This window comes from Salvelinus sp. IW2-2015, linkage group LG9, assembly GCF_002910315.2.
Source record: "Salvelinus sp. IW2-2015 linkage group LG9, ASM291031v2, whole genome shotgun sequence".
Lineage (NCBI taxonomy): Eukaryota > Metazoa > Chordata > Actinopteri > Salmoniformes > Salmonidae > Salvelinus > Salvelinus sp. IW2-2015.
Window position 1 is genome coordinate 22,891,889 of NC_036849.1, and position 13,990 is coordinate 22,905,878.

At 47.9% G+C, this 13,990-nt stretch overlaps 2 protein-coding genes across 3 annotated transcripts in view; one reads left to right on the forward strand and one right to left on the reverse strand.

The window, feature by feature from the left end:
* LOC111968835 (rho guanine nucleotide exchange factor TIAM2-like) overlaps window positions 1-9,526 on the forward strand; it is a 99,515-nt gene extending 89,989 nt beyond the window's left edge. For both annotated transcript variants that reach the window (XM_023994726.3, XM_023994729.3), the window contains 10 exons: window positions 2,175-2,300; window positions 2,796-2,904; window positions 4,970-5,149; window positions 5,505-5,623; window positions 5,988-6,096; window positions 6,440-6,498; window positions 6,577-6,679; window positions 6,856-6,943; window positions 7,216-7,361; window positions 7,537-9,526. In XM_023994726.3, the coding sequence (XP_023850494.1) occupies window positions 2,175-2,300; window positions 2,796-2,904; window positions 4,970-5,149; window positions 5,505-5,623; window positions 5,988-6,096; window positions 6,440-6,498; window positions 6,577-6,679; window positions 6,856-6,943; window positions 7,216-7,361; window positions 7,537-8,180 (1,683 nt within the window). In that variant the 3' untranslated portion in view covers window positions 8,181-9,526. The remainder of the gene's footprint in view (window positions 1-2,174; window positions 2,301-2,795; window positions 2,905-4,969; window positions 5,150-5,504; window positions 5,624-5,987; window positions 6,097-6,439; window positions 6,499-6,576; window positions 6,680-6,855; window positions 6,944-7,215; window positions 7,362-7,536) is intronic.
* Window positions 9,527-9,785: 259 nt separating this feature from the next.
* LOC111968836 (dimethyladenosine transferase 1, mitochondrial) overlaps window positions 9,786-13,990 on the reverse strand; it is a 35,323-nt gene continuing 31,118 nt past the window's right edge. The window contains exons 7-8 of the mRNA XM_070445219.1: window positions 11,828-11,951; window positions 9,786-11,012 (exon numbers count right to left, since the gene is read on the reverse strand). Coding sequence (XP_070301320.1) covers window positions 10,676-11,012; window positions 11,828-11,951 — 461 coding nt within the window. The 3' untranslated portion in view covers window positions 9,786-10,675. The remainder of the gene's footprint in view (window positions 11,013-11,827; window positions 11,952-13,990) is intronic.

Here is a 13,990-nt window from a genome sequence, read left to right on the forward strand (position 1 = left end):
ATCTAATCTAATCCTCCTCCCCCATCCTCCATCTTCCTTCCCATCTAATCCTCCCTCCCCAAATCCCCCATCCCCTCCCATCTATCCCCCATCCTTCCCCCATCTAATCCCCTCCCCCCATCTTCCCAATCCCCATCCTTCCTCCCATCTCCCATCCAATCCTCCTCCCCATCTCCCAATCCCCCATCCTCCATCCTTCCTCCCATCCAATCCTCTCACCAATCCCCATCCTCCATCCTTCCTCCCATCTAATCCTCCTCTCCCAACCCCATCTCCCATCCAATCCTCCATCCTCCTCCCCCATCTCCCATCCCCCATCCTGCATCCAATCCCCCATCCAATCCTCCCTCCCTCCCATCCTCATCCATCCCCCATCCCCTCCCTCCCATCCCCCATTCCTCCTCCCAACCTCCCTCCCATCTCCTCCACCAACCCCACTCCACCCATCCCACCAACCCCCCTCCCATTGCACCAAACCCCCTCTCAAGCTACAAAACCCCCTCTCCCATCCCACCGGGAGGAAGGATGGGGGATTGGAGGATGGGAGATGGAGGAGGGAGGATTAGATGGGAGGAAGGATGGGGGATTGGAGGATGGGAGATGGAGGAGGGAGGATTAGATGGGGGATTGGGAGATGGGGGAGTTAATAGAAATTTAGAATTTTAGGAGGTTGGTTCATATGAGGTCACAGATTGAGAGATGGATAGCTTGATTAGATTTGGGTGGGGTTAAATTCATTTCTAGTAGCAATAAACACTAAGGACCTCCCCTTCTTAAAACCCTTACTGATATCGGACCAAAACATTGTTAAAATGATGCTTATACCTTCCATTGCATTATAGTCTTCCATTTTTAATCGATACACGATTGACTCTTCTCTCAGGTTAAGATTAGTCCTTATGTGTCGGTCCCTCCTCTGTGAGCCCAGAAGGCCATGGCTGGGGAATGCTAATGGAGACACACATCCAGTAGCTAGTGAACGCTGATGTGAACTGAGCATGACCTCAGTCTCAGGACGACACTCTCAAAGGAGAGATCCATCGATACACACTGAGCAGTGGGGCTGATTAAACCAACATTATCGGTCACTCAGACGTGTCTAGGCACACAGCGGACAAGAGAGCAAGACACCCTGAACACCTTTTAATGATGGTGTGAGAGAGCGAGAGACTGGGAGATTGTGCTTTTTGTACCTTAACAGAGAGTACCCAGTGGCAGAATACATGAACACTGTGACTGACGCAAAATGAAGGAAAGCTTTGAATATGTACAGACTCAGTGAGCATAGCCTTGCTATTGAGAAAGGCCGCTGTAGGCAGACCTGGATCTCAAGAGAAGAGGCTATGTGCACACTGCCCACAAAATGTGGAAACTGAGCTGCACTTCCTAACCTCCTGCCAAATGTATGACCATATTAGAGACACATATTTCCCTCAGATTACACAGACCCACAAAGAATTCGAAAACAAATCCAATATTGATAAACTCCCATATCTATTGGGAGAAATACCACAGTGTGTCATCACAGCAGCAAGATGTGTAACCTGTTGCCACAATAAAAGGGTTAACCAGTGAAGAACAAACACCATCGTAAATACAACCCATATTTATGTTTATTTATTTTCCTTTTTGTACTTTAACTATTTGCACATCATTATAGCACTGTACTTAGCCATATGACATTTGAAATGTGTCTATTCCTTTGAAACGTGTGAGCGGAATGTTTACTGTTAATTTGTTATTGATTATTTAACTTTTGTTAATTATATATTTTCACTTTCTTTGGCAATGTGAACATGTTTCCCATGCCAATAAAGCCCTTTGAAATGAATTGAATTGATAGGAAGAGAGAGAGGCTGTTCCTAAGTGCCTCTCACCTGAGACATCAGAGGGGGATGTTAACTAGTGACTGACTGCTGTAGAGAGATAGCTATCGCTGACTGACTGCTGTAGAGAGATAGCTATCGCTGACTGACTGCTGTAGAGAGATAGCTATCGCTGACTGACTGCTGTAGAGATAGCTATCGCTGACTGACTGCTGTAGAGATAGTATCGCTGACTGACTGCTGTAAAGAGATAGCTATCGCTGACTGACTGCTGTAAAGAGATAGCTATCGCTGACTGACTGCTGTAAAGAGATGACTGACCAGGCTCCTGTCTCTCCTTTCCTTTAGATGGATAGTCTGTTTGGCAGCCTGCCAGAGATGCTGGACTTCCAGAGGGTGTTCCTGCAGACGCTGGAGGAGAGGATCGCCTCTTCACCTGACTTCAGCACACTGGAAACCCCTGTGCAGTTTAAGGTATGACACACTGTTTGTGACCCTTGTGTTGCAACTGCCTCTGCCAATCCATCTCTCGTCATACATGCGTGATATACACACACTTAGATGACATGATTAAACCGCATACTCATAGACGCATTAACCAATGAGCACACACCAATGACATAGAAATATGTGAAATCACTCCCCCAAACCTTCTTCATTACTATAGATGAGCTATGATGAACAGTGAGTGTCCTGTCACACGTTGAGATATATCTGTATTTATTATTGCGAGATTGTTACAGGTTCACACATGATTGATTTACTACATCGACATGGCATCGGATCCATTTTGCCATGGAGAATTGTATGTTGATAAAAGCACTGTACTCAGGGGTTAGAGAGGGCAGGCCTGGGGGATTTTAAATACTGTCCCGTGAGAGGGAGGTGAGAGTGGTCAGGTCACGACTTCACATGTTCTCTCCATCTCGCTCTCCTTCACACATTCTTACTCTCTCTCTCTTATTCCAGAAGCTTCTCTTCTCTCTGGGTGGATCCTTCCTGTACTACGCTGATCACTTCAAGCTCTACAGTGGCTTCTGTGCCAACCACATCAAGGTCCAGAAAGTCCTGGAGAGAGGTACGGGTCTCCCCTCTACCCACCACCCCCAACCTGCCCGAAATACCCCCTTGCACCTCCATTGCATCATCCCCACCAACCCCAGCACTCTATGTAAATGACATGGTTGACTAGACGCCTACGGTCCAGCATCAATAATGAACTCCATTAAAATGTCTCTGAGTGGAGCTACTCGCTTGGTGAAGTGATGCAATCCCACTTTACTTCAACCTCTCCTCGTATTCACTCAATCATTCCAGACTCCCATATTCTCTTTCATATCAACTCAACTGTAAATGGCTTCCCACTGTAAAACTGTGAAAGTGGCTAGCTGGAGTGCCCCCATTGTGCTGCACAGCTAACGAAGGCTGGTCTATAATGAGAGAAAGACCGTGAACCGCAGACAGGGGGAGTGCTAGAAATTTTGAGTGTCCCTGTTTATATGTGTGAATATAAATGTTGAACTTAATTTATGCCCGCAACGTTGGCCTCTTCCTCTGGTTTGGGCACGCTGCCCAGCGCAGAATGAATGAAACCGAGCAGGTGGGGAAATTGCACCCCGGTGCCTCTTAAATTCTTCCCATTACAAGATTACGCGTTGCATTCCTAGAAGCAGGTACCGAAATGGAGTTTTAATAGCGCAAGGATAATCTTGCAAGCGGCTTTGCATGTTCCTCAACAGTCTCTGATGAAGCAGAATGAACTGAAGTAGGAAACCGCAGCGTAAACATGCATTAGAGCAGAACTCTGCATCACAGCACAACCCAGTCCATCACAGCACAACCCAGTCCATTAGAGCACAGCACAGCCCAGTCCATCACAGCACAACCCAGTCCATTAGAGCACAGCACAGCCCAGTCCATCAGAGCACAGCCCAGTCCATCAGAGCACAGCATAACCCAGTCCATCAGAGCACAGCATAACCCAGTCCATCAGAGCACAACTCAGTCCATCACAGCACAGGGCAATACCCAGTCCATACAGAGCACAACCAGTCATGCAGCGCACTAACCCAGTCATCAGAGCACAACCCAGTCCATCAGAGCATAACCCAGTCCATCAGAGCATAACCCAGTCCATCAGAGCACAACCCAGTCCATCAGAGCACAACCCAGTCCATCAGAGCACAACCCAGTCCATCAGAGCACAACCCAGTCCATCAGAGCACAGTCCAGCTCAGTACAACAAAGCCTAGCACAGCGGAGCCCAACACAACTGAACGAGGGCATTCACAGAGAATCTGTGGGTGTCTGTCAGCGGTTCTAGTAATTACACATTCTCGCTCTGCCAACGTGGTGCCGGGCCAATGTGGTACTGGGCCCCTTCTCGCTACGCATACACTTTTTGTGTTTACTCGTTTACTCATTAATTGCCTGCCAATTACTGTGTGAAGTGTCAATGCAGCTGCCTGTCTCTGTGGCTCAGAGTGCTATAATTAATACTCTAATGGCCTCTCAATCCTTTCACACATGAGACACACAGCGAGGTGGCAAGAAATGTCTACACCTGACCTCCAGGATGCCTCTCAATGTGTTACAATACTACACTGTGCTTGATTTGGACTGAAATAGGTGCCGGTACTCATTTTGGGTGCCAGTATTGTTTATATTTAGGTGCAGGAGCTCCACAATACTTTTGAGCTAATATTCTATGAGAGGAACAGGAGCTCAAGCAGTAGAACATTTGAGGTGCCGGTCCTCTGCTCTGGTGAGCTCCTGCCCAAGCCTAGACCACACAGCACCCACTATTAGACATCTCTCCTCGCTATGCACACTGTGAATGAAAATCACTGCTGTGGTTGTTTTGAATCATAGTGTCTTTTGAATGGTATTGTTTGCAATGGAGTGGCAGTCTCATGTCCAAACCATGTTTTACAGTAGCTACCTGCAGTGTTGCCATTTTACTGCAGTGGTGAGGAGTAGCCTATACTGCCCCCATGTGGACAAGTATTATTGCACCAAGATACAGTGGTGGGTCTATTTAGCATCACTAGGCACAGTCCTCCAAGCGTGCTACAGAATGAAAGATGTGACTGAACAACTTACATGCACAGGGCTTGGTAATTAAGTCTGTTTGTTGTCTACAGCTAAGACTGATTGGTCCTTTAAGGAGTTCCTGGCTGCGAGGAACCCTACGAAGCAGCACTCCTCAACCCTGGAGTCCTACCTGATCAAGCCAGTCCAGAGAGTGTTGAAATACCCTCTACTGCTCCGAGAGCTGGTTTCTCTCACTGACACAGACAGCGAGGAGCACTACCACCTCACAGGTAACTTGAAGACTCACACACAGACACAGACAGCGAGGAGCACTACCACCTCACAGAACTTGAAGACTCACACACAGACACAGACAGCGAGGAGCACTACCACCTCACAGTAACTTGAAGACTCACACAGACACCAGACAGCGAGGAGAACTACCACCTCACAGGTAACTTGAAGACTCACACACAGACACAGACACGAGGAGCACTACCACCTCACAGGTAACTTGAAGACTCACACACAGACACAGACAGCGAGGAAGAGAGGAAAACTACCAACCTCACAGGTAACTTGAAGACTCACACACAGACACAGACACAGACATTAACCCTTCCTTTCCCTCCTCTGTGCCCACAGAGGCCCTGAAGGCCATGGAGAAGGTGGCCAGCCACATCAATGAGATGCAGAAGATCTATGAGGACTATGGCTCTGTGTTTGACCAGCTGGTGGCAGAGCAGAGTGGCCCTGAGAAGGAGGTAACTATACTGTAATGTACCCTGCGCTACCCTCTTCTTCCCTTACAGCAGCTTTCATCACTCTCATTTACATCTTCAATCTAGACACGTAGTTGGACTAACACCAGCACAGCCTGAATTTTCTGCACAACCATTAGGGTCAATTTAATATATTCATCCTAGTGATGTATATCTCTTACAGAAAACTGGTTGAAAATAGCCAAGTTCCCGTATAGATACTTCCTCTTTAGATACTCAACAATCACCCAACACAGAGAGAACTTTTTTGTGCTAGACGAGTGGCACAGGTCCCTGTACAGATACAGTACTTACTATGTCCCTCACATACTGACTGTGGCCCATGGCCTTTCCTTCTCTCTCCCAGGTCACAGAGCTTACCATGGGAGAATTCCTCATGCATTCCTCTGTCGTCTGGCTCAACCCCCATCCCTCTCTGGGCCGCATGAGAAAGGACCCCGAGATGACTGTGTTTGGTGAGTTAGAAAGACATTGTACCGTTACTGCGGTATCATGGGAGAGAGAGTGCCTGGCCCTTGCCAGAGCCTGGTAGCAGTCTCTCTCAGCCTGGACTCCACTGGCTTAACACAAACACATGTAAACACAACACACATTTTATGGCTAGCTATTAGATAAATGTATTGTATATCCACAAAAATATGTTGCTGTTCAGTGTTATACCAGTATAGTTTGGGGTTTTATGGATACATTGTAGTGCCAATGTGCTGTAAACTCAGATCGAACATTTTCTGACAGGATGGATTCCTGTGTAAACTCTCAAAGTTGTGCTCAAAGTTTTCATTTCGTTTCTCTCATCAGTGTTCAAGAAGGCAGTGATACTTGTCTACAGGGAGAGCAACAAGCTCAAGAAGAAGATGGTGAGTTCTCTTTCATTTACTTTCATATGCCTTTGATGCCAGCAGTGCCTAACATCTCTCTCTCTCGTGTGTGAGCAGACCACCCCTCGCTTGGCACACTCCCATGGAGACCTGGACCCCTTCAAATTCCGCTGGCTCATCCCGCTTTCTGCACTGCAGGTCCGACTAGGCAACACTGCAGGTAAGAGACACACACACACACACACACACACACACACACACACACACACACACACACACACACACACCCCCCCCTTCTGGCTCTCATTAACTACCAGAGATCATATTCTCTTGGATATTGAAACTAAATTTAGATGTCTTGATTAAAAGGATCTTCTCCAATCCCTTCCTCCTAAGGTACTGAGACTACCTGCATCTGGGAGCTGATACATACCAAGTCTGAACTGGAGGGAAGGCCAGAGACGGTCTTCCAGCTGTGTAGCAGGTAAGAGAGAGCAGTAGTTCTGACTGGATCTATAGCTCTGGTCCTTGAGGGCCACAGAGTATGCTGTTTTTTCTTTATCCTCTTAATCAGAGACTACCTTCTACAAGGTCAGGGGTTGCATGGGCTCTCTAGCCAATCAGTTGTCCATTGAGTGTCTGGGGGAAATAAGCACCAGCAGGACTGTAGTCGCAGAGAAGTGGGACCCTCCTGTTGTAGACTGTGTGAATTAGCCCTGCTCTCTCAGAGCATGGTACCGCTGTTTCCCTCCACAGTGTCCCAGAATGCAAAGTGAACATCATCAAGGTCATCCGCTCCATCCTCCGGGAGAACGTCAGATGGAACATGCTCCCGGCCGAGATGAGGTGTAAGGAGCGCCTCACGCCTTTACGCAGCACCCTGCCCTCCTCTGCCAGGATAGGTGAGTTTCATCCCTTAAAATAACACTGCTTAGATTTTTTATCTTTAGACAACATGACCTTGACTTAAACCTTATAAGCACTCATTGACTTACTGTACATACAGTAGTGTTTGTGGCCAGATATTAGTGAATGTATTGCTCAGTTGGCAGCTGTCTCTCGCTCTCCCCCCACCAGGTTCATCCAGAGCCTCCTGGCTGTGTAAGCAGCCCCTGCTGGATCTCCCCACCCCAGCCAGCACACTCAAACCTGGCCAGCCTGACTCAGACGAGGGCAGCCTGAGCAGCGGCACCCACAGCTCCTCTGACGCTCCCCCAGCTGACGGTCCCACACAGCACAAGACACTGTCTACCCAAAAGGCCTGGTCTCGGGGAGGCCAGCGGCCCTCTGGCTTCAGCTCTGTGAAGGAGTCATACATCCTGAGTGATGAGGACGATGAGTTCAGTGAGGCTGGAGGGAGCTTCCCCTCCTGTGCCATTGAGGCCCAGTTTCTCAGTTTGAGGCTGTCAGAGGAGGCAGCTTCCTCCCGGGCGCCGGCCCCCCGCGTGCAGCCAGAGGGAGCAGAGGTGAACACCCCGGAGAGCCAGCCCAAACTTGTTCRGGGCCACTTCTGCCCAGTGAAGAGGAAAGGTAGCAGCCAGCGGGCGCTACTGAGTCTGAGGGAACACAGCCGTTCCCTGGACAGCCAGACGGACCTGGCAGCCATGGACCTCAGCGCTCTGCTRGAGAGAGAGTTCAGCGTACAGAGCCTCACCTCCGTGGTCAACGAGGACTGTTTCTACGACCCTACGGACACTGGCAGTGCCCCTAACTCCTCATAGGGTCAGGAATAGACACAAGGAGAGGAGCCAAAGCTCTGCCCAGCGCCCGCTCCATGCCTTAGGGCATTGGAAACCCCGGTTCAGTTCTGTCCTAGTCCCAGGGTATCTGTTGTGCCTCAGCTCTGAAGTTAAACTGTGTTCCTTTGAGAGCGTACAATTGGCATATCCCACTTGCTTAGGTATGCACAGGTGTAAAAGGAAAGATGASCTACATGGTTGTCCCCCTAGAGAGACGAGGCGACTCGGTCCCTGATAATTACTGCAATGAATCTGCTGAGCACTAATGTACAACTACGCTCCGCCTACAGCCCTGCTCTTCTGTATATGCCTCTGCCCAGCGTTCTCAATAATATGAATTGGCTTCCTCTACTTGTCTCYTTTACATAGGTGAGAGTAACATAACGAATAGACTTTGTTCACCTTCCAGTTCATTCATGTCAGAGAGAAGAACGGCGATGAGAGGATTCCACTTTAGAGACTCACCCTAAGAGCTTCACTTAAACTCAGACTTCTTGAGCTGTAGGAAGTATATCTAAATCGACAGGAGAGGATGGAAATTGATTTTGTGACTTGCTGTACATTGTTTGCAAAATGTTTTTTTAACTAGGCAAGTCAGTTATGAACAAATTCTTATTTTTAATGACAGCCTAGGAACAGTGAGTTAACTGCCTTGTTCAGGGGCAGGACGACAGATTTTTACCTTGTCAGCTCGGGGATTCAATCTTGCAACCTTTCGGTTACTAGTCCAACGCTCTAATCACTAGGCTTCCTGCTGCCCCTGTATTTGTACATCAAGTGGATTTTTGTTTTGAAAGAAATGTTTATTTATTGATAGTTGTAACTTTTTATTGCTTTGTAAAATACATATGGGGTTGGCTTGAATTGAAGAATCTGGTATGTTTCACCTAGTTAATGGTTTCCAGTGTATTGAAGTCATCCTCCCCCAGGAGTGTTGCTTACAATGTACATAGGCATTGTCAAAGTAAAAGGATTTAATTCAAATGTGTTGTCAACTTGCCCTGTTTGTAGCTCCCATACCCGAGTAGCTGGACTATAACTTCATTTGAATCTGTGATATTATTACACATACTGACATTGTACAGGTAGAAACGGCTGTAACTTGCAATAAATACACTATCTGGGATATTTTGTAAAGGTACTTATTATTTAGCTGTTGCATCTTGAAGATGCTGTTGAGACATCCTATTATCTGACAACTCTTCACCACCACATACTCTCCCTCTCGGTTTGCCCTCAACTCAACTGTAAACATGCCTTTAATGCTAGCATACCAATGAATGTGAACCATAATGAACTGTTTTATAAATAAACATTTTTATCTGTGAGAGCAGGTTGTTTTATCCCTAAGTCTGGCTTTGAGAATCTATATCCTTGTCTCCTTGACAGGTAAAGCACAGGTAAGATGAACGGTTTATTTCCAGCTCTATCCCAGTTGATGAAGCTGTCAGAGAACTTGAGAATCCTTGTTCTCTGCATTGGACCAAAGTATAATGGAGGCAGGAAGAAAGATGTTGGTGTAATCTGTAGGAACATATTAATGAAACAGTAACATTGTTCCATCATCACTGACAAAACATTTCAAAACAGATGGCCAGCACTTTATTTAACAAAACACTCAGGATTTTAGTAGCCCTATCAGGAGCTGCCAATTTTTCAACAGCACTTCCCACTCCACACCCCCAGTGAGTGAGACAAAAAGGAGGCGGAATGGCCTGAATACCGTCAACGTGTTCTTATTCTCCAAACTCATTTCCCAGAGGACAAAGTCATATGGGGAAATCAGGATCAGAAGTAAGAACCAGGACATGGTGCGTGATGGGTTGAGCATTACAAACTCTTCTCACCACTTAAAACTCTCCTGCTGGTCATTTCACACACTATTCTTCCTTTACAACTGGACTGGAGTGCCTGAGCTGTGTGTTAGCTACTCCAGTTTGGACCAACGCCAAATGTCCCCAACCCCAGCCAGTGTTCAGCTCTCCCCCGTTTCCACCACAGTCCCTCTCTATTCTATCACATCCGGGACACCAGAGATTCCCTGTGTCTCACCCAGCACCCCCGGGACACCAGAGATTCCCTGTGTCTCACCCAGCACCCCCGGGACACCAGAGATTCCCYSTGTCTCACCCMKCACCCCCSSGACACMAGAGWKWYYCCCTGTGTCTCACCCAGCACCCCCGGGACACCAGAGATTCCCTGTGTCTCACCCAGCACCCCCGGGACACCAGAGATTCCCTGTGTCTCACCCAGCACCCCCGGGACACCAGAGATTCCCCCTGTGTCTCACCCAGCACCCCCGGGACACCAGAGATTCCCTGTGTCTCACCCAGCACCCCCGGGACACCAGAGATTCCCTGTGTCTCACCCAGCACCCCCGGGACACCAGAGATTCCCTGTGTCTCACCCAGCACCCCCGGGACACCAGAGAAATGGTGTTTAAAAATGCATGCGTGTGCCAGGTAGAAATGTTAGAGCTAAGAGCAGTCTGTTGTCTCGTCTCTAACAGAGACCATTAGGCACTCCTTCCCCTCTGTCCTCCTAGACTCTCTCTCTGTCCTCCTAGCATCTCTCTCTGTCAGGGGCTGCTGAGTGCTGCTGCCTGATCGCCTGTTAAGGTGTTTGAGTCTGAGTTCCTCTCTGAAGTCGTAGGTGAGGAGGCCCTGGTTCTCAGAGCAGAGGCTGCTGTAGGCGTCTGCCAGGGCTCTGATGTCAGGGATGGAGAGCTCCGTGGGGGGCAGGGTGGGGTCCACGTCTGCCTCATGCATCATCACCTTTGCCAGCTCCAGCCTCTCTGTCTCCGGGAACAGCATTCTGGGAAGAGAATGGGAAAAAGCTCAGGGGGCTTCCGGTCCATAATGACCACTCATAGGTACAGTACAGGGCCAGATGGAATCTGCTGAGGCAATATGTCCACAAGCCTCCAGCTATCGTTTAGAAATAGAAAACAATTTAAATCAAACATGCTGCCACAAAGCGCATAAATGAATCATGTTGTGATTAAATATGCAGTGTTAAAAAGAAGATTCCATCAGACCATACTAACACTGTAGATGAAAGTAACTTAGAAAATTCAGTTGTCATGTCATGTCCTCTCAGATCATTGGCCGTGGAACGGAGACGAGGAGAATAAACAATTGAAGACTTTCGACTAGAGATGCCCCAGATGCCCTCAGCAACACCATGGGTTTTCACAGTAAGCATAATACAGAACCCAACTTCAAGAGCATCAGATCACATCGCAGCACCCACATACCCAGTACAGATGCTTCCTTAGCGCTTCAGTGCCAGGTAGCTCCTCTTCAAGCTGTTAAAGCTGTCTCTACCCGCTGCAGTTACATAAGTTATGTTATCATCTTCCTATGACACCCCAATGACTCATAATTGCTGTTCTCTTCTTTTGTTCTCCGGCCCTACAGCCTGCCTACCTACACTCCTCACAGGCATGGATGGGACGGGGAGTGAGGGGGAGTGAGAGAGAGAGTCATGAGCAGTTTTGTATAGAGCTGGTCATGGATGAACTGAGAGTTCACTTAATGCGGCATGTAACAAAGAGAGTGTAGAGCAAGACAGACAGAGAGAGAGATTAAAGTGTGAACCGTAGCAGGAGGGGTAGAAATATTGCTTACTCGATTCCTTTGCGGCAGTGCTTCCTCCGGAATTGGAAGACATTCCTGACTACTTTCTCCACCAGCTTGAAGGGCTGCTTGATTTGGGGCTGAGCCAGAAGGGTGAAGTGCACCACCCCCACACACACACACAAGCRGCAGGGGGTAAAATATATCTGTACATAACACTGAAGGGGCAGATGAAGCAGCCACCTGGCCAGGCTCCGTAGACATCGCTCCCGAGTATACTACTAGCCAATGTCCAGTCTCTTGACAACAAGGTAGACGAAATTCAAGAAAGGGTTGCCTTCCAGAGAGACAGAGATTGTAATATTCTCTGTTTCATGGAAACATGGATGTCTCGGGATATATTGTCGGAATCGGTTCAGCCACCGGGCTTCTCCATGCATCGCGCCGACAGAGATAAACAACTCTCTGTGAAGAGGCAGGGCAGGGGTGTATGCTTTATGATTAACGACTCATGGTGTAATCATAACAACATACAGGAACTCAAGTCCTTCTGCTCACCAGATCTAGAATTCCTTACAATCAAGTGCCGACCATTCTACCTACCAAGAGAATTATCGTCAGTTATAGTCACAGCTGTGTACATTCCCCCTCAAGCAGACACCAAGCCGGCCATCGAGGAATTTCACTGGACTGTATGCAAACTGGAAACCATACATCTTGAGGCTGCATTTATTGTAGCTGGGGATTTTAACAAAGCAAATTTGAGAACAAGTCTACCTAAATTCTTCCAGCATATTGATTGCAATATGCGCAATACCCTCGACCACTGCTACTCTAACTTCCGAGATGCATACAAAGCCCTCCCCCGTCCTCCCTTCGGCAAATCCGACCACGACGCCATCTTGCTCCTTCCGTCTTATAGGCAAAAACTCAAACAGGATGTACCAGTGACGAGAACCATTCAACGCTGGTCCGACCAATCGGAAGCCAATCTTCAAGATTGTATTGATCCCGCAGACTGGAATATGTTCCGGTCAGCCTCAGAGAACACGACTGCGTAGCCATGCACGCCTCCAACTCAATCATCAAGTTTGCAGATGACACAACAGTAGTAGGCTTGATTACCAACAATGACGAGACAGCCTACAGGGAGGAGGTGAGGGCACTCGGAGTGTGGTGTCATGAAAATAACCTCTCACTCAACGTCAACAAAACAAAGGAGATGATCGTGGACTTCAGGAAACAGCAGAGGGAGCACCCCCTTATCCACATCGACGGGACAGTAGTGGAGAGGGTAGAAAGTTTTAAGTTCCTCGGTGTACACATCACGGTCAAACAAATGGTCCACCCACACAGACAGTGTTGTGAAGAAGGCACAACAGCACCTCTTCAACTTCAGGAGGCTGAAGACATTTGGCTTGTCACTCAAAACCCTGACAAACTTTTACAGATGCACAATCGAGAGCATCCTGTCGGGCTGTATCACAGCCTGGTATGTTAACTGCATCGCCCTCAACTGCAAGGAACTCCCGAGGTGGTGCGGTCTGCACAACGCATTACCAGGGGCAAACTACCTGCCCTCCATGACACATACAGCACCCGATGTCACAGGAAGGCCAAAAAGATCATCAAGGACATCAACCACCCGAGCCACGGCCTGTTCACACCGCTACCATCTAGAAGGTGAGGTCAGTACAGGTGCATCAAAGCTGGGACCGAGAGACTGAAAAACAGCTTCTATCTCAAGGCCATCAGACTGCTAAACAGCAATCACTAACTCAGAGAGGTTGSKGCCCACATTGAGACCCAATCACTGGATACTCTAAATAATGCCACTTTAATAATGCTTCATATTTTACATTACTCATATCACATGTATATACTGTATTTTATACAATCTATTGCACCTTGCCTATGCCGCTCGGCCATTGCTCATCCATATATTCTCATTCACCCCTTTAGATTTGTGTGTATTAGGTAGTTCTGGGGAATTGTTAGATGACTTGTTAGATATTACTGCACTGTCGGAACTAGAAGCACAAGCATTTCACTACACTCGCATTAACATCTGCTAACCATGTGTATGTGACCAATAAAATGTGATTTGAAGAGGATCCACTCATGGGACGAGTGGAAGACGGGAAAGAGGGGGATGAAAAAACAGGTGACATGCGATGGATGGCAAGCCGGTTCCGGTTGCCACAGTAACACCTG